This window comes from Calidris pugnax, unplaced genomic scaffold (genome assembly GCF_001431845.1).
Source record: "Calidris pugnax isolate Ruff unplaced genomic scaffold, ASM143184v1 scaffold274, whole genome shotgun sequence".
Classification (NCBI taxonomy): domain Eukaryota; kingdom Metazoa; phylum Chordata; class Aves; order Charadriiformes; family Scolopacidae; genus Calidris; species Calidris pugnax.
The window spans coordinates 357184-377966 of record NW_015091009.1 but is presented as its reverse complement, the minus strand read 5'-3'; the positions used below and the strand labels follow the sequence as shown (position 1 = coordinate 377966).

The following is a 20783-nucleotide window of genomic DNA, read 5'->3' as shown; positions in this document are numbered from 1 at the left end:
ACTCTTAACACTTTATAGGAAATGGTTGCATAATATGCCCATAAAACACCTTCATTTTTTTTCATGAGTTGTTTATATTGCATAAAGCAGAGCAGCATGACTGGAATTACTGGTTTCCTTTTGATTAAAAAAAAAAAACCTCAAGCCAACAAACCACCCACGAAACTGTTAATGTAATTTTTCGTTTTGATACTCAATTGCAAGTGCATGGGAGAAGACTAGCTCTCCCAGAACCGTCAAGAGCAGCTCAGAAAGTTTCTGTTATATATTCTTACAATGATGCAAAATAATTTGACAGAGTTGCTCACTGAAAAGGTGATGAGTTCTGATAGAGAGGAGTTATAAACGGAATAATAAAAATATACTGTCCTTTGTCAAGTAACCAACTTAGGTTGCTACCCTGCATAGGTTTCTCATTACTCTTTCGGTCTCTATATTAACAGTGTACAGCTGGATGCTAATTTTTTATTTTTAAAGATTATGAGCCAAACGAGATACTAAAAAAAACCTCAACAACCCACAAATCCCAAATCACTGGAAGTAAAAAAGGGATTATTAGCTAGACTTTTAGAAAAACAACCTAACATGGTGTATTACAGTTTATCAAAAGATAAACAAAACCAATTAATTCATGGTCACGCTCTTGTTTTGCTAGGGGAAGTATTATCTGAGTCCCACGGGCTAGTCTGATAGCAGCATGGAACTAGGGATTCTTCGGTGCAGGTTTTCACTGATGTGCCTTGAGTTTGCAGAACAGTCTGTCTGCTCAGCTGAGCAATTTGAGGTTTCAAACTCAAGAGTTTGAACAGGGGCTGAATTTTTCCCTTGTAATTTTAGTCACTTAAATGAAGAGCCTAAGTAGTATAGTACATCTCTGCATTTCTTTGAGGGGATGAATTGCTTCTTTCTCTTGACTGTAGGAAGTGTGAGGAACTCTGCCCAAGCTCACCTAAGGTGTTACTGCCCCCGAAGGGGTCATTCTTGCATCCTTCAGTCATCCCAGTCTGTATATCTGTTCCCTCCCTTGTGCTGGTGTTAATGCTTGTATGTATGAACATCTGATGAACCAGTTCAGAGGAAAAAAAAACAACAGTAAATGAATCACCCCTAATGCAGTTTGTTTTCTGATAGCTGAGTCTCATGAACAGCAAGAACAAGGCAAGAACGAGTGGCAGCAGAAGGGAAGTGAAAGACACAGGGTTGCTGGGACACTTGTGGTAATGAGCTGTCAGACGAGCTTACCTGTAATATTAGTCTGTGCTCTAATTTAAGTGCCTCAGTTTAGTGCCTAAAAATAGGCGTGACGAATTCAGGACAAATTGTTGTTAATTATAAGGAATGCTATTTTGCAAAAATACCGTGCCCCTTAGGTATTTGTGGCCATGCTGTAGTGTTACTACTTTTGGATAGGATCTATGATATTTTACAATACAGCTTTAATATATAGTATTTGTGTAATAGTTCTCAAACTTTTTGGAAGATTTCTGTAATGTTTTTAGGCTCTTCTGATATATTTTTTGAAAACCTGATTGTGGTTGGAAATATCTGTGCACTTTTGTGAATACGGAAGCACAGCCTCAAGAGGCCTGAAGAAGGGCCTGTGTGTCTGAAAACTTACTTATTTTTTTCCATATAGGCTAATTGATTTAATAAGAGATATTTTCTCTTCCTACAAACTTTGCGTTAAAAAGAAAAAGAAAGCCTTGGCTGTCACAAGTTGGTAGAGTTTCCCTAACCTTAGCAGTAGCTGAACACCTGAACTGTGTGCTCCGGACTGAGAAATTAAATTCATGGTAAAATGCTGAGTGGGAGGGGGTGGAGAAAAGGAAAAAAAATCCTCATTGATGCCACCGTGTGGAAATGAATAAGAGCAGCAGCAGTAGTTGTGCAGAGTCACAGGAGGCAGACAGGTTTGTCTTCTCCCAGTGGTGACTCTGGTTTTGTGTGAACCTTGCGGTCCTTCTGCTTGGTGGGAGCTGTGAGGGGGGACCTGCAGCTTTGGGCTCTGAGTACGCTGCTGCCTACCCCGGTTTTTCCTCTGGCGTGAGGGTGGTGAGACACTGGAACAGGTTGCCCAAGGAAGTTGTGGATGCCCCATCCCTGGAGGTGTTCAAGGCCAGGCTGGATGGGGCTTTGAGCAACCTGGTCTAGTGGGAGGTGTCCCTGCCCGTGGCAGGGGGGTTGGAACTAGATGGTCTTTAAGGTCCCTTCCAACCCAATCCATTCTATGATTTTATGACACTTGCGTGCTAGCCCAGCTCTCCCAGCCCTCACAGGTGTGGATGGATACCATGCCTGTGTCTCTCCCAAATTACTTTAAATGAGTTGCGAGCTTCCCCTTTTTGCAGTCCCAGAATTTGGTCGGTGTGGCATCTTCCATGGGGGTTTAGGTGGTGGCATCTTCAGCCTCTTGAGCCTCAAAAGGTGGCTGGAGATTTTAAGCAGTCTGCAAGTTGTGAAGAGGTGTGCTAGGTATTCATCACCTTGCTCTTCTGTTTTTTGAAGCTTAAGGCTGGCTTTTCGTTTGGTTCTTTAATAGAAATATTAGCACAATCCAGCTTCTTTTTTTTTCTTTTCTTTAAATCCATATATTTTCCTGTTTGCATTTTAGTGTCAGTCATGCTTAGTGCGGTCTAAGATGCATGTAAAGGCAGATCCTGTTACAAGGGTGTTTTGCTTTAATGAGAGGGAGCTGCACCAGGCCCTTAGGAATTGCAGTTTAGCATAGCTATTAAAGACACCAGCATCCTTTCTTTTCACAAGAAATAGGCATTTTTACAACCTTGATAGGAGAGGTGCAAAATATGTTGGGAAAGAAGCTCTTATCAGTAGTGTAACATAAAGGATAGGCATACTTAAAAGGAATATTAAACGAACAATCCTAGGGTAGTACATATTCACACAAATAGCTCACTGTGTTGTCTGTGAAAAGTCTCTGAAAATCCACGATATACAAGATGGAAGTTGTGCAAAGCAAACAGCAGCCCTGGCTTTCCCCAGGGCTCTGAGAGAGAGCTTCAGCCCTCTCTGCTTCCAGCTCTTGTCCGGCCCTTGGAGTGGCCAGGCTTGCCGTGCCGGGGCTACCAATGCTGGCATGATGGCCAGCAGAGAGCTCCTGCTTCCCCAGGAGGCTGCCACCCCAGCCTTGTGCCAAGCTGCCACCAGGATGCCCTGGGCTTTGAGGAAGCACCGCTTCTGCTGCCATGGGCATCCCTCTTCCTTGAGCCCTGTGTTGTCCATCTCACTCCTCTGTGGTGAAGGATCAGGGTCTTTCGCCAGTGTTTGTGAATTTCTGAAGAGGCAAACTGTGTGCCTGAAAAACCTGGTGGGCGAGTGAGTCGCTGATTTGTAGTGATTTATGTGCATTGCTTTCTGTTTCTAAAGAGTTGGTTTGATGATGTCTGTTTCTTTACTGAGGAACCCTCACTTTTTCTCAAATCCGTAGAGTTTAGAAAGCCCGGCACTTCAACAACTTTCCTTTACTGTCAGAAGAGGGGAATTGCTGGCTGTGATCGGTCCTGTCGGAGCTGGGAAAGTAAGTCTCAACCTTTACTCCATTCTGTGGGGTTTTTATGAGTCAGTTAAACGAGATTAGAGACCTGAAAAGGTACATTTCCATTCTGTGTGTGATAACACACTTCGCATCAAGATACTGGCGTTCAAGAAAGGTAGATGTCCCTCTGGGGGTGGGGAGGAGGTGGTTCAGAGTGAAACAGTACTTTCTACGTGCTCTTCTACTCTTAGGGGTAGTTTGAGTGACAGGGTGAAACAGGCCATCGTGCCAGTAAACACTGCTCAGTCTCTGTGATGTCTTTAGCACAATCAAGCTTCTCAATTTTTATTTTATTTTAATCTTTTCCAGTCTTCGCTCTTGAGTGCTGTGCTTGGTGAACTGCCTAAAGAGAAAGGTTTGATAAACGTCACTGGCCGAATTGCCTATGTTTCTCAGCAGCCTTGGGTGTTCTCTGGTACAGTAAGAAGTAATATACTGTTTGACAAGGAATATGAGAAAGAAAAATACGAAAAAGTTTTAAAAGTCTGTGCTCTTAAAAAGGTATGGTTTCGTGTGTTCCATTTGTGTGTTCCATTTTCACCATCTCTATTTTTATCTTAGCGTTCTGAGTGTTTCTAGTGCACTAAGTGTATCTAAGTATTTATCTTAGACTTGTGGTATGTGCTGCAATATATAATATATAGAATTAATTATTATTAGTAGCATGATAAATCCTATAGCTTAACAGAAATACGTGTAATTATTTTTGACTTCTGTGTGTAAGTGCATTCTTGTACTTCCAAAAACTTTCGCTAGAGGGAGGTGCAGCTTAGATGAAGCACAGGCAAATTTGCAAAAAGCTATTCCCAATTATTTAGTTTCATAACCACCTTTAACCCTTTTCACTAGTATTATGGTAAGTGCGTGTGCAAATGCAGTAAAAGGTGGAAAACAAATGATCAAGCTAGCAGTATTTGTGACTTTCTTTTTGCAAATATCCTTTTTTTTTTTGGTAAATAAATGTCATGTATATCATGTATTATGCATTGCTAATGGCTATCAAAAGAACCTTAGTGCTATATATTGGAGAACTTGCTGAGCCCAAGTAGTTTTCTGAAGAAATATTTTTGAAAGGTCTGTGCGCGAAGGAGTTTGTGACATGAGATATAGAAGAGGATTAAGCCAGATTTGTCAAGAAACAGACATTTTGCTTGGCAGCTAAAAAGGTTTTATGCAGCATGTTACAGTATTCCTGTCAGCAGCGACACAGGTGAAAAGCAGATGGTTACTGTGATGAAAATTTTTTTGCAAGGTTTTTGCACATGGTAGATAGAGTTTTAATATCTCTTGTTGATACTCGGTCATATGCTGTTGTCTAAACTTAGGGTTTTAGTGAGTTTAAAAGACAGCAAACTGATTAAAAAAACACTTCATAATAGATGGTAGATTTGCTTTCATAGCTTTCTTTCAAATTTATGTATCTTACAAAAAGCTGTCAATTAACTTTCAGAATATGCTTTATAGTTCAGTGTAAAAATTCTGTATTTCCTGAGTAGGAAATACAATAAAATGCCATGAAACAATGCATAATTTTGTAGCCCTGTAAATTAATCAAATTTCTGTGATGAATGTTATGGTTATTTCTCTTGGATACATTGCAGTAAGAATAAAAGCAATGCAATTCTTAGGGAGGTTGGCAAATAGAAGATAATTTACTGATAATAGTTTAGTTTTATTGACTGTGATAGCTCATTTTGTTCTAGTAAAAAATAAGGAATTTACTGTTATACTTCATAATTTTTAGTTTGATTTTCTGAATCACCAGCAAATATTCCTCGTAACACTAAGAATAGTAGTGCACTTCCTTGGCAGAACTGTAGAAAAAGTGAAATTTAAGATCTCACCTATTTTTCCTGCTTTCTTAATTACTTTTGCTGAAGATACAAAGTCATAAAGTAACTACGGATATTTCATTTAGTATGAATCCCTGTATTTTCATACAAGATGATAAGTTAGTACTTTTGAAATTAGAAAGTGTTATGTTGAGATAGCTTTGTCCGTCTTCAAAGTTAAAATGATTTAAAAAATATATATCTTGCTATCTGTTCACAGGACTTGGAATTATTAGCAAATGGTGACCTAACAGTAATAGGAGATCGTGGAGCTACACTGAGCGGGGGACAGAAGGCCCGTGTAAATCTGGCCAGGCTAGTGGTTTTTTCTGTTTCTGAAATTTACAAATTGTCAGACTTCAGTGACTGAAGTGAATGAACATTAAGACTTCGTGATACTGACTTTTCTTTAAACCTTGCAGAGCTGTGTATCAAGATGCAGACATCTATCTTTTGGATGATCCACTGAGTGCAGTAGATGCTGAAGTTGGAAGACATTTGTTTGAAAAGTATGTTGCTGCTTTATTTTAATATAAAATACAATTGTTACCTTCTAATTCCATACAGAAAAACTTGAGAAAGCATTTTGGGAGAGATGGATCTCTTCAGAAAACTTACTGCAGTCACTTTCTGCTTTTATTGTTCCTCTGCTTTATGTATTTGGAAGACATAGGTTTTTTTCTTTTGTGTGTCTTTCTTTTTGGTCTTTATTTTTAAAAGCCCTGTAAAAGTCTGTTTTGAAAATGTTATAATTAGAATTATTCTTAAGGGAGTGTATTCTAATTTTGTTGAGGAAAATGTCAGATTTCATATATGAGTATTGGGGGCTAAGAATATTGAGGTTTATGAATATTAGTACTGAGTGAAGAATAATATAGGGTGGGATTTTTAATCACTTCTTAGTTTGCTGCAGCTTTATTTGCGTAGTAATAAGCACTGAATTCAAGTGGCTAAAGAAAAGGACGGAACTCCCTTAGATTCTTGAGTGATTTTTTCATTTTGGTTCTTGAATGGTTGAAATTTCTCTTGGGTAAGTGGAACAGGGAACCGTGCCCTGCAGAGTGGACTGTGGAGAGCAGATATAGAGGAAAAGAGAACATAAAAGCTCACCATGAAAGAGAGAGATGTTCCCCCATTCCTGAAGAAATAAGAGGGTGGTCATTACAAGTCAGGTTCCATTCTCAATAAATTTCCTCCTCTCCATCTCTCTTCTTTCAAATTGCCTAATCTGTGGCACATAATGAATATAAGAATAATCCAGTTATTCCCAGCCAGTGTTTTGTCCTTGCCTCTTCATAGCCTGCACCTCTTGGTGTCAGAAGGTATAATCTAGAATTTATTAGAAGGAGAAAATTCCCTGGACTGAATTCAGTGGGCTTTGTTTGAAGCCTTAAATGAGAGCATTTTCTTGAGCTACTTACATCCTTTGAATTCCACGCTCCAAATACATGAATTAGTTTGGTTTTACTGTTGTTTCCTCCTCTCCACTCCTAGACAATCATAAAGTCTTGTCTTGCAGAAATGGTTGTAGAATTTGCATTAACTAGCATTGTTTGCATGTTCTTTTTCTCCATGTGGGGAAGCTTTTAGTATCTAAATATGAAAATTGTACATCCTATTGAAGTTTGCAGTTTCAAATCTGGAGATCTCTTTGAATCCCCACCAACATTTTGTTTTATTTTATTGATTTCTTCAAACGACTACTGCTTGTTTTCATCAGCTGGTATGGAGTAAGAGCTTTATGATGCATAGGCTTTATGTTCATTGTTCTGTGCAGGATCGTTTTCACCTGCCACAACTGATAGGTGGAGTTCATTGCTTCTGGAGTTCACATACTCTATCAAATTCCCTTAAAGCCTGTTGAAGCTGTCTAGGCCTTAGCTGCTGCTTTTTTGTTTCTGCACCAGATTGCTCCACAGCTCCAGCATCTGACTGTATCAGTGTCTGAGTTCTGAAAGTGCACCCACCTGAGCTGTCAACCTGTTTCTCCTTTAAGTCTTAAGGGTTTTTTTTCACAAAGAGGAAAACAGGAAAATACAGTAGTGCCTTGCAAAGGAGGTCAGGTTGCCTCTTCAATTTATTCTGTGTTTTATCTGAGCTGTGACATTGTTAGCATCTGTATCTTGCAAAACTGGAATTCTGGGGTTTTGTTATGGGCAAAACCATAAAGGAGCTGGAGACCATTGCCCTGCAAGCACAGCGTATGTTTAGCCAATAAATGTGTGGAGGTGAGGAGGAATAAGATTATCTCAGAGATTTTGAAACTTGGAAAACTAGCTGGAGTTCTTCTTTTTACTCTTCCTCCCCAACTCTAGCTTTTTTTCAAACTGATGTAAAAGTAGAATGAAAGTATTTTGTGGAGAAAATGGAACGGGTGGAGTAAACTGAGCAACGTCTCCCTGTTGAAGATCTTGAGAGGGCTTTTTTATAAACAGAATTTGTCTTCTGAGGCCTTCATGGCAGCTATAAAAGGTGCTGGGGGATAGTGGGGTGAGTGCTCAGTAGCTCGCCTTGAATAACAAGGCAGGGCATGTCCTTTAATGTTTCCTGAATAGCGCTAGAAATGTGGAGCAGAGAGCGAGCGCTTGGGCAAGAATGATTTCTTAGAACATGGTGCTGAGGAATGTCCGAGACACCACTTCATACAAGCTGCCCCCAGGAGTCCAAACCGCGAGGCGTAAAACAATGGACAACATGGAAGAAACAGGGGGTTCTTTAATGAGAATCTGAAATGGATATTGTTCAGTTCACTCGCACTTTTTTTTTTCGTAATTTTATATTAATGTTTTATTTCTTTAGAAGTGCCTAAGCCTATGCGTTTACATCTAAACATAGCTATATTTCTAGTAATTTCTTGAAGCTATGGTCTCTGGATGGCTGCTTCATTACATTTGCTGTTTCTCCCCGTTCTGCTGAGCTACTGTAGTAAACACTTTAAAATATATAAATATTTTTCAAATGAGAAAGAATGCAAGTAGCACAGTTCCAGCAGGAAAACAGTCCACGATATTATTAATAAGGGATTGTGTCTCTTAAGAATTTCTTCGTAATGCAGACAAGTTGTTCCATGGATGATGGAGCAGATAAAGCCAGATTTCCAAAGAATTCCCCTCTCCTGGTCAGATTCCATAGGGCCAAGTAAGGTATAAACTGAAGATTCCCTATTTTTGTGTTATTTGTAGCCTCTTTTCCTGTGAGTTCTCTTCATAGTTAACAGCAGACATGCTTTAGCCTTTTCCCAATGGGAGGGCACCAGTATAGTTCCTTGGTTTTGTATATATTTCTGTGTGCATGTGAAAATATTAATATTATATATATATAAAAAAAAAAAACATAGCTTTTCATTAACTTTTAAGGAATGTCATATTTTGAGACCTCTAGTTTTGAAATGAAGACACCCATATGGACACAGTAAGACGTTTCCTTGTATGATGAAGTTTGGAATAGCCTGTGATGTTCTAAGAAAATCATTCCGTCGTGCTTGGATCTCAAGCTTTCCCTGTGCATCTTTATAAACGTATTTCTATAGATTATATGATTTCAGATCACCGTTGGATAGAAATAAAATTGTGTGATCAGTGATACTGACTCAGAAATGGTGTTGTTAAGAGTAAGATGTATATTCCGTCAGACTATTGAGACAGATGCTCTTCTCTAAATATCGTTCTTCCCTTGTATCTTTTCCAGTGACAGGAGCTCTGTGCTAATCTCAATTGATGATCTTCCTGATTTCTTTCTGTTCCTTCTCTGTGCTCGTGAGAGCAGACAGGATTGCAGGACAGCTTGGGAATCTTTTAAAATCAGACCTAAAGTTGTGATGAGGCTTGGGAGTTGTATGCACAGGTGTATCATTCCTACTGTCAAACAGAATTTTGCACTTATGGTTATTTATCTTTTCTCTCTTGATTTTTCCTCTGGAACTAGATAAAAGCTGCAGAAGAAATCATTGGCATTTATCACAGGAAATTCATTCAGAAGGTGCACCTTGGTGCTAGGCGATGGCCTCTGGTAGGAACTCAAGGGACATGTAACTGGGCAATGGGTGATGGGATAATCATATGCTGAGGCTGACCGGAGAGTCACCTGGCAAGTTGACCAGTTGTCCTGAAAGATAAAAGTCTCCATTGCCATCTGAGGTAACTGAGTGCTCCTCTGCAAGGGAGGGAAGGGAGCAGGCATGGTTTTGTAGCAAAGGTGTCCTTCATAGTTGCAGAAAAAGGTGAGAGAGAATTAAACTGACAGCAAAGAGTAGTGGGAAATTCCATTATGTGAAGTACATGGATTAAGAGATCCTGAATTCCTTAGTGCATTCTTAGTGCATTCTAAGCCCCAGAAATGCTTGAGGGGAGGAAAAAAAATGAAGTAGGGAAAATGAGTAAAAGGATTAATTTATTTTTTTAATTAGATATATAGATCTGAGTATTTACCTTGTCTGTTTAAAGTAATTTGATTTTTTGGAACCTTTAGGAGTCCATGAATGCTTCCAGTCTCATCTCTCAAACTCGTGTATGCTTGTAGATCTCCTGTAACGTTGGAACTTTGAAAAGTGCTATTCTGGTGATGTAGGTAATTAAAAGCAAGTGGAGCTCATCAGTCCTGTAAAATGAGCAGATAAAAGCTAGAAGGTCTTGTTTCTGTAGAGGGATCACAGACACAATCAGTGTGTCAGAGGAACCAAGCAAAGATAACCCTGGCAGGTACTTGTCAGAGCAGCGTGTAAAGGCATATGCATACCACATGCTTTGTCCACTGATGACAAGCGTACAGGTGAGTTGGTGTGTGAATTTAAGGATTTCACTCTCCTCCCTTTCAGGTAGGATCTCTCTAAACGAAGGGTATCTCTAGAGGCTTCCCACTTTGTGTTTCACACCTGGTCCAGTGGTTACAGCCCTAATGAGAAGTACTGGGCAAACTTGAATGCCGTGTGCTTCTTTTTTTGTTTTACAGGTGTTGCTTTTAAAAACATATTAGTTATACCTTTACATTTAGATGATACAATTGAAAATCCTTGAGCTTCATTGTATTTATTGTAGGGAATATGTTTATAAGGTATGAATATGTTTTAGTCATGTTGCTTGGGTTTGGGGGTTTATTTTGTTGGTTTTTTTTCCAGAAAGTGAAAAGCATTAAGTGTGATCACTGTACATTGTGTGTTTTTGAAAAACTTTAAATTTTTACTGTTTTTATGTCACAGAAATGTGTGTGGTTTTGATTTGGGTTTTTTTGTTTGGTTTTTTGAATCACATTATATAAAAAGCCCACTTGCAGAACGCTAGTGTAGTTGTGTGTGTTAGTATTCTGTGGGTGCAGTTGCTAAATGGTATTATGAATACTAAACCAGAAATGGACTCGAGAAGGAGGCACACAAATTTGTGTATGAAAAGTTTGCAAAGAACTACTTAAAAACTAAGATCTCTGGCTCAAAAAGTCCCCAGTGTATGGATTCTGGAAGCTGGAAATGTGTACCAAAGGGAAGCATCACTGCATGTTTGCTGATGTACTTTCTCCACCCATTCACTGCTGGCTGGAACAGGCCAGTAGATTTTGTGGACCTTTGTTTTGTGCCAGAACAGTTGTCCTTATGAAGTGGAGGAGGGCTGGGACTTGTCGTGAAATGGAGGTAAATGGTTAGAAAAATAAGCACAGAAATAAAAACAGCATAGTAGAAGTAGGAGTGGGGGTTTTTGCCTCTGGCAAATGTATCATACCTTTTTTTTTTTTTTGTGTCTAAAATTTTGTAAACTTAAAAATGTACAAAACCAACTTTGGGGGATTGTTCTCCCTAAACCACTTAAATTTAAAGGGGAAGGAAGGAAAGCAAATGTAGTAAGTAAATTAATATAACAAAGGCTTTTTGCCTGTGAGCACTTCTGCATGTGCTTTAATTTCATATCAGTAGTTATTTCCATTGAAACAAATATAAGTACTGAGTAAAGTTAAACTTGCATGTGAACTTCCAAAAAAGGAGAGGCAGAAAGAATGGTAAGGAAGAAAGTGGAATCATTAAAGAGGAGACACTTTGCAGAGGTGAAAGAAAGCTGGTTCTTGGAGATTAAAACTTAAAAAGATTAAAGAACAACTTTTCTCAAAGAAAAGAAAACCTGGTAGGGAAGGAGGAACAAATGAGGATTTGTATGCACGAAAGCCCCGAGACACTGCCTTTGCGTCGAGGAGCGCTGTGTTGTTGTAGGCTCCCTTCTGAGTAAGTGTCTTCTGCTCCATGCTTTGCAGTATCAAGGCTCAAGCTCATTTATTTTTTAATTGCATAGAAGTTTGCAGTCAAAACGCAATGGTTTTTTTTAAATGTGTAAGGGTATACTGTTACTTAGGTTTGTTAACTTAAAATATAGTTTATTTGTTTGTTTTTCTCGAATTGGAAGAGTGTGATTTCTGGGGAGATCTATCCTGAGTCAAGTATTCCTGATGGTGAATGAAGGTGATTGATGCTACACTTTCAGGTGGTAGAAAGCTGGGCAATGCTTCAGGCAGTTCTGGGATCGGACAGGAATTTGGAAAGCCTTGGTTACAGGATTTGAATGAGTAGATGCACGCAGCAGGGATAAGTGCAAAGTGTTGACTCCGCGAACACACAATGAGCAGGGATCAGTAGAGTGGCAGTTTTATGGAAAAGGAGGTGCAGATGGTGGTGGATTACAAATCCACAGTATGAATCAGCAATGTCACGCTCCTGTTAAAGAAACTGCGCCCTGGGATTTATGACCCGCGCTGTCTCTGGCAGTAAAGTAATCCTCCTGTTAGGTTTTGTACCTTGAGGTCTGAACTGGAATAATGTTTCAATTTTGTGCACTTCCAAAAAAAGTAGACCTGCTTGAATCATAGAATCATAGAGTTGTCCAGGCCGGAAAGGACCTCCAAAGGTCATCTAGTCTGACCTCCCCACAGTCAGCAGGGACACCCCCAACTAGACCAGGTTGCCCAGGGCCTCGTCGAGCCTCTCCTTGAATATCTCCAGGGAAGGGGCCTCAACCACCTCCCTGGGCAACCTGTTCCAGTGCTCCACCACCCTCACGGTGAAGAACCCTCTCCTAATCTCCAGTCTAAATCTGTTCCCCTCCAGCTTGAAGCCATTTCCCCTCGTCCTGTCACTGCAGGCCTTTCTAAACAGGCTCTCCCCAGCCTTCCTGCAGGCTCCCTTCAGGTACTGGAAGGCTGCTATTAGGTCTCCCCGGAGCCTCCTCTTCTTCAGGCTGAACAACCCCAGCTCCCTCAGCCTGTCCTCGTAGCAGAGGTGCTCCATCCCCCTGATCATCCTTGTGGCCCTCCTCTGGACCCTCTCCATCAAGTCCATGTCCTTCTTATATTGAGGGCTCCAGACCTGCACACGATACTCCAGGTGAGGTCTCACCAGAGCAGAGTAAAGTGGAAGAATTACCTCTCTGGACCTGCTGGCAGTGCATCTTTTGATGACTCAGTGTAGCCCATCAAGAAGATTCAAGTGTCAAGGGGGTAAAAAAAGGAGGGAACTATTTGTAACTTAACAGGAAATAAATAAATATATATATATATATATATATTTGGGAGACTACTCTTATCTGGTCTGGAAGAGAAAGACTTCAAGACTTAATGTGTGAAGGGATTATGTGCACAGGAATGAACTGGTCTACTGACCTTTGGGAAGTAGTGGATTTAAATTGCACCAAAGGGCATAAACTTGGACTTCACAGAAAAATTCTGTAATGGTGAAGGTAGCTAGCTGCTGGAATACATTTTCAAGGATGTTGAAATTTCTGTTGTTGAGCTTAAAACAAATAAACATGCAGAACAAGTCATCCAACATCTGCCAAGAATGCTTCTCAGTTTGAATTGATTCTTATTTGGGAAAGAGGATGCAACTTTCATAGTCACTTCATCCCCCTTTTCCTCCTACTGAAGAGGCTGAAGAACCTTTGGGTCTTCTTTGTCCGGATCTTGTCTGGATGTCTGTGCACGTGTGCATCTGTGTTGCTTGTGTATTTAATAAATGTGGCAATAGTGACTGCAATTTGTGCTGTTATTTGTCCTGTTGCCCTACAGGAACATCGTCACAGTCTAACTAATAAATTATGCCCCTCAAGAGGGATGGAGAAATGCAAGGTGAACTTTGTGGGGTTTTAAAGAGCAAGTAAAAAGATGGTGGCAGTTTGGGCATACTCCAGCAGATGTCTGAACCCTTGTACCAGGGATGGCCCCTGCTGAGGAGGGCTTTCCCTGGATTCTCTGTGGTGAGAAAGGGAGACGCTGTCAGATGGGGGTTCACCTAGAATTGGGTGTTTGACCTAGAATTGATGTTGCTTTTCTTCAGCTGTGCAGAGCAGTATTTCTAAAAGTAGAGGTGTGATGGAACTAAGCCTTAGTAAACCAGTTAAAAACATAAATACCTATGGACTATTTTGGGTTTTTCTTCTTTTTCAGTTCTTAGACAATATCACGTTTGCACTATAATCCAATCCAGCGAGCTCTCAGAATTTTGGGCTAGCCCTTTTATCACATTTGGTTTTGCTGAATCTCTCTTTGAGCTCTGGCTTCAGTCTTCTGTGGCAGCCAAGGCACCGTATAAAGTTAATGCTCACTGTAAACTGCGGAATGAATGTTGTTAAACGGGAGAGGGAATATTAAAAAAGAAAATTAATTAAAAATGCTTTCAAACATAAAGCTCAAGTAGCTTGATGTTTCGAAACAGACGTTAAGTGTATATTTAGCATTTTATTTGTTTTGCAACTTCTGTGCTTTATGATGATACAGTATTTTAAATGGCAAAATTTTCTAGTGAGCTGTCTGAGCAGTGAGTTGTTTAACTCGGTAATAGATCTAAGTATACACTCTTTGTTGCGATTTTTCCTTCCTGTGCTCACGCCAGTGAATTGTGACAACAATTTTTCTACTCACCTGTTATCAACAAACTATTCAGCTAGGTTCTTTCTACCCAGATAGACATCAAACTGAGAGGTATTTTTTTTTCTTTTTTTTAAATTCTCAATTGAGTGAACTGATGTATCAGTGGAATTTATATTTCCACAGAGGTCATTTTTGCTTTCTCTCCTGAGATCAGGAGCATGCAGGATGCTGTCCTGACAGCTCTGACAGTTCTAATTGGTTTGCTCTGATGCTGTGATAGCCCACTATTTTTTTTTCTTTTTTTCTTTTTTTCCTCCAAATGCAAATTTAAAGTACAGTGGGATCATTGTGACTCAGGATCAAGATTTAAAGGTTTTCAGATTATTTTTTTTTTTAGTGGCTGGTTTGTCCCAGAAAGCTGTTAGACATACATCTGGCACACAGAAAATTCAGTGATCAAAGTGGTATATAGGCTGCGGGACTACGTAAGGGAAAGCTACATCTCTTCACAGTGAATACCTGACGGATTCTCTTTTGGCTGCTTTCCTGCTCGGCCAGTAAATATCCTGTAGCCTCTCTGATGTTTGTCCAGTTCTCTGGATGGGTTTTGTTGAAGGTTATGTTTTGTTGCGTGCTGTAGTTGCCATGTGGCTTGTTTCAGTGACTGCTCAGAGAGTGGGCAGTAACCACACCAGAGTAGTACTACCACAAAGAGCTTGCTGTATTAATTAATAGTGGCAACTGCTCACATAGTTACGCTGCTGCAAGTGCCTTGATGGATTGCCGTCTTGGCCACCTAAGAGTGACATGGCTGGGTTTATAGGTGCTTCTTGAAGGCTGCATGGGAAGCATACAACTGCCGAGTTTGTTTGGAACACTATATTATATTTTCTGCATGCAATTATGCTGACTAGTACTAGTGTCAACCATTTTATAGAACTCTACTTCCTACAGTCTTTGTAGGAGTGATAAAATAGATGTTAGAAGCTGTACAGGGGTTAGTTAATTGGGTATACAACATGAATGTATGAAACACAGTAAGCAACATGATACCATTGATGTTAAGCTCATGTTCTTTTTCTGCCTTACTCCCCTTACTGCTTACCTGCATTTCTGCATGGAGTTGGTGTGTTGGATTGCTGTGGTTTTGCTTGTGTGTTTTTGGAGAATCATAGAATCGTCTAGGTTGGAAGAGACCCTTGGGATCATCGAGTCCAACCATCTACCCTACTCTACAAAGTCCTCCCCTACACCATGTCCCTTAGCACTGCATCTAAACGGCCCTTAAACACAGCCAGGGATGGTGACTCCACCACCTCCCTGGGCAGCTTGTTCCAATGCCCTATCACTCTTTTGGTGAAAAATTCTTTCCTAATGTTCAGTCTAAACCTACCCTGTTGGGGCTTGAAGCCGTTCCCTCTCGTTCTGTCACTAATTACCTGTGAGAAGAGACCAGCACCAACCTCTCTACAGTGTCCTTTCCTCTCCCTACAGTTGTAGGGAGTGATGAGGTCTCCCCTCAGCCTCCTCTTCCTCATACTAAACAGCCCCAACTCCCTCAGCTGCTCCTCATACGATTTGTTTTACCGCTTCGTTGCCCTCCTCTGCACTCGCTCCAGCACCTCGAGATCTCTCTTGTATTGAGGTGCCCAGAACTGGACACAATGCAGGGAGAGAGAATTAGTGTATATGTGGAGGGGAGGGTTGCTTTTCTTTTGTGGTGAGTGCCACCCTCCTGTGTCATGTTAGCAAACGGGAGTTAGCATCTTGGGAGAAATTAAGCCCGACAGGAGTGGACCTGTGGAGAAAAAGCACATGGCACCACGGTCCCCACGGAGTTCAGAAGGTTCTGCTTTCAGCAGGCTGCCGCCTGGCCCTTCAGGCTTCGTTCCTTCATCAGCTGAGTACTGATGAGGGGTGCTACCGACGTGTGTGTTCCTGCTTGGCTTTGTCTAGAAGTCCACTTCATGGGCCCCAGTACCACTCAACAGTATGAGCAACCGCAGATGGAGTTGAGACAGCTGGGAGAGGATCTTCAAAAAGGCACTTCTTATCCAAATGCTACGGTTCTAGACAACATCAGTTTACCTTGTTTTCTTAAGATAGGGAGTAGTTGAGAAAGGAAGGTTGTCTCCCTGCTGCATTACTGTGGGGATGAAGGCAGCGAGAGCGTTGGTGGTGTTGGATACTCCGTGGTGTCCCCGTTGTATGTGAAGAATGTGCTGGCAGACCTCTGTGCTTGTAAACCATTGCTCCACTTCTGTGTTTTGTGGGGTGTGTTTTGGCTCTGGTGGCCTTTCAAGTCCCTGCTGAAAAGATACCAGGTGGCTTTTCTGCTAAAACTGTATGGGCTTGAACTGCGTTTGCCGACTGGTTCTGGTGTGCCCAGTCCCTTCTTCGCTTCTCTCTCCAAATCCCAAACTTCTCGGGAAGCCTCCAGGGTAAGCAGATAAGGTACTGGAGAGGAAGGTAAGCACCGATTCTATGAGAAAAGGCCAGAGATGGTTGAAAGGATGTCACTCCTCTACCTCAGTGCGTACCTGGATGTAGCTCAGATCAGTAGTGCTGTTTGCTTCTCTAGTACTCTTGGTGCCTCACAGTTACAGTTGCTCTGAAAGCTCATCTCAAAGAAGTTACTTTTACTGGCAGTATTTTCCCATAATTGTCTGCAGTATGTTGCCCTGCTTTCTCTTTCCGTTTATTTTGTTTTAATACCCTCTTTGCAGTTCAGCTTATTACATGCACGTTTGTTGGGAGGATGTTTAAGATGATTTTAGTGAAATGTCCTTAAGATATTTCCTCTGCTTTCACCCCAGTCCAGAAATACTAAATTTCTTGTCCCTACCTTGAAAACTTCCGAAGTTAAATAAGGAACATGTTTGTTAAGTGTAGTTTTTGTGAATCCAATGAGCATGGACGTATTTTTTTCTTATTTTAAACACTGTATAATAGAATAGAAGATGTTTTCCAAAAAATAGTAAAAATGTTTTAGGACATTTAATTTTTTAATTAGTTTCTCCATCTCTTTGCAGATGTATTTGTCAGGCCTTACATCAGAAGGTCTCTGTTTTGGTCACCCATCAGTTGCAATATCTCCGTGCTGCAAATCAGATTCTGATTTTAAAAGATGTAAGTGATTTCAGTGTCTATACTTCTATACCTCACATACTTTCTAATTATCCTTTTTAGTATAAGAATGGAAAAAAAAAGATATTTTTGATTTTGGTTTGTAAATATATTTTCTGTCTATTAATAACCAAATGTGTTTTTGAAGATCTAGAATTATTAATGAAATAAGTAGGTTTTTCTTAGAATATCTTCCCTGAAAGATCTGTTTCTGAATTTTGTCATGCATATATGTAATCTTATATGTTGATTTTTATCTTAGATGTGTATAATATAGTTTAAGATAATGACTTATTTTGAGACTATATGAATGCTTTGCTTTTAATCTTGTTTATTACACTTTTTTGTGAATTAAGAACTATGTTGATTTTGCAACCAGTTCCTTTTTTAAATGAAGGCTAAGAAATGGTCATAGATACTTTTGAAAATGAGCAGGCCTTCAGTAAAACTGGTTCCTTCCAGACTTCATTGTCCCAGATATTCACGGGTAGAGAGCAAATACAAGAACTTCAACTGGTTTGTTGTTCGGTTGTTTTGTTTTTTTTAAAGTTGGGTAATGAGGTACTTCAAATAACTTTTGATGCATCACAAAGTTGCAAAAAAAGGACACTGACCATCTTTTTCCTCCCATTCAGATCTCTTTAAATGCAGCTTTCTAGAAATGACTTTGTGATAGGGCTGTAAGAATTGTGGAAATGGTCTGTGTTGCTCCTTGTAGAGCTCTGTGAGGACCAGAGAATTAAGCTGCTGTTTATCCTTAGCCTGCAGTAATATAAAAAGGCTGATGGTTATGTATGTCGTTTGTCGGCTTGCCCTAAACCTGCATGGCTGTTTCCCACAGTTTCTCCAAGGAGGTAGTTCTCACCTGGCTGGAACTGGGACTTTTGTCATCCCGTTTGTATGGTCCTTGGCCTGGTTAGCTGCTGGGAAGGGACTGGTTAGAGGGTGAACAGCTTGTTTCTGCTCTTCCAAATGAGGAGCTGATAGTCAAGAGGCTTCAGCTCAGTTACTGGGGTGGGATGTGTGCTCAGCAACTGCAGAACCTCTGAGGCAGTGGGGATAGATAGGAAAAATTGTCCTTCACAGAAAGTGTATAATGAAAATAATCAAAGCTTCTATTAATTGTAGGGTAAAATGGTGGGGAAGGGTACCTATTCAGAGTTCCTGAGATCTGGCATCGACTTTGCTTCCCTTTTGAAAAAAGAGGAGGAGGCAGAACAGCCGTCAGTTCCTGGAACCCCCAACCTGAAGTCTGCCCGGAGCCGAACCTTCTCGGAGTCCTCTGTCTTGTCCCAGGATTCTTCTATCCACTCACAGAAAGACGGAGCAGTGGAACAGCCACCTGTGAGTGCTCAAAGGATAGACATGTCTCTGTTCTTGCCTGGCTGGTTTTTAGCTTAAACTGTGATAAGGGCTTTCCCTGCCGCGTTTGGGTTTCAGGGATTGTTGGATTGCGTTGGCAGGTGAGAGCTCGCCCGGGGTGGACCTGCTGGGCGCCGTGCTTGGCTGGTAGCCCTGCAGAGGGCAGGCGTCCCACAGCTCTGCCCTGCTCCGGCCAAACCCGGCAGAGGCAATTTGTTCAGGTTCAACATAGAATCATAGAATCGTCTAGGTTGGAAGAGACCCTTGGGATCATCGAGTCCAACCATCTACCCTACTCTACAAAGTCCTCCCCTACACCATGTCCCTTAGCACTGCATCTAAACGTCCCTTAAACACAGCCAGGGATGGTGACTCCACCACCTCCCTGGGCAGCCTGTTCCAATGCCCGACCACTCTTTCGGTGAAAAATTCTTTCCTAATGTTCAGTCTAAACCTACCCTGTTGGGGCTTGAAGCCATTCCCTCTCGTTCTGTCACTAATTACCTGTGAGAAGAGACCAGCACCAACCTCTCTACAGTGTCCTTTCACGTAGTTGTAGAGAGTGATGAGGTCTCCCCTCAGCCTCCTCTTCCTCATACTAAACAGTCCCAACTCCCTCAGCCGCTCCTCATACGATTTGTTTTCCAGCCCCCTCACCAGCTTCGTTGCCCTCCTCTGCACTCGCTCCAGCACCTTGATATCTCTCTTGTATCTCTACATCAGCTCTGCTGGATGCAGGAAGCATTCCTGTAGGTGTCCAAAGATGCTGCAGTGTGCTTCCTTCATCCCATCCTCTGACAGCGGTGCTTTAAAGGGCCAATACCACTGTATTGGGCAGATTCTGTCTGTCCATGCAGTGCCGAGCTCAAATTAATGTTTTCCCTGAAATCCTGAGCTGCGGGAGGTGCGTGCAGAAGCCATAGCTTTATACAAAGTCTATATTTGCATGGCTGGCATTAACGTACACACGTGATCTGGAGCTGGCCCTGAGGGTGTAACCTCGGGATGCCACCGCGTTGCTCTCCCCAGCCCTTCTGCTGGTGAAAAACAACACTTTTGTGTGGTGCCAGCTTGGCTTCCAGGTGCCGTGTTATCTCTTGGTCTGCACAGTGACATAAGGTTTTTGTCCCAGAGGTGGCCTTCTGCTGGTGTGCTTGCACTCACACAGAACGGTGCTGGGACCCTGTAACCCTGCTAGGCTTGTGCTTGCTCTGCATCCATGGAACGCATGGAGCAAATGGGACAAGAAATCCCTGAGTGTCCCTGATGATTGTCGCCTTTTATGCTATGGGTATATATTACTACTTTTTCTTTTCTATGATGAAAAGCAGTGAGATTTTAAAAAAATAAAAATGCTGCAGACTTTTTTAATATCTTTTTGGGAGGAATGGTTTTATGCCCAAAAGCAGTAAACTTAACTGCTGATATTAGTGTCCCTACTGTTAAATCCACAAAGGTGTGCCAAACTTTTTAGCACCATTCGAGCTGTTAGATGGGGGGCAGAAGCTGAAGAAACAAAAAAACAAGATAGGCTTCTCTTCTTTTGTAGGCAAGTAGTGGGATTTCTTTTTTCACATCTGAGGTCACATCTATTGATTCCATTGCTCTTGTACAGCGATGTCTGCTGACTACAAAATCGAGTGTTACATGTCCACTGAGCTGGCATTAGTTTTTCTATTACACATACTGCAAAAAAAAAAGTATCAGAATTTTGTTTATTTGAATAGTTCTTTTACCTTTGTTATGCCCGTCTCTTTTTTTTTTTTCTTTTTCTGTCTTTTGATGCCCCCCATCCATTGTTTGCTTAACATGATTTCTCATTTGTCATTTTACTTGTTTTCCCAATTAACAGATGTTTTGTTGGTACTTACAAGGAGGTGATTAGCACTTTATGGCTAATTTGTTACTCTGGGCATATGTTAATTGATTTTGGTGCATACTTGCAGGAGAGTATTTACTTAAAATGCTTTTCTGAAAAGGAAAGGTTCCACACACTTGCATTCTGAAAACAGAATCTTTCCCAACTCAGTGTTTTAGTTTCCAGAGCTGTTATGACTGGAGGTAGTGAATAAGGA

At 41.1% G+C, this 20783-nt stretch overlaps 1 protein-coding gene across 1 annotated transcript in view; it reads left to right on the top strand.

The window, feature by feature from the left end:
• Positions 1-20783, top strand: part of ABCC4 (ATP binding cassette subfamily C member 4) — a 151388-nt gene that overhangs the window by 30568 nt on the left and 100037 nt on the right. Inside the window, exons 10-15 of the mRNA XM_014955633.1 lie at positions 3446-3535; positions 3863-4054; positions 5606-5700; positions 5808-5894; positions 17253-17349; positions 18475-18690. Of these exons, the coding sequence (XP_014811119.1) occupies positions 3446-3535; positions 3863-4054; positions 5606-5700; positions 5808-5894; positions 17253-17349; positions 18475-18690 (777 nt within the window). The remainder of the gene's footprint in view (positions 1-3445; positions 3536-3862; positions 4055-5605; positions 5701-5807; positions 5895-17252; positions 17350-18474; positions 18691-20783) is intronic.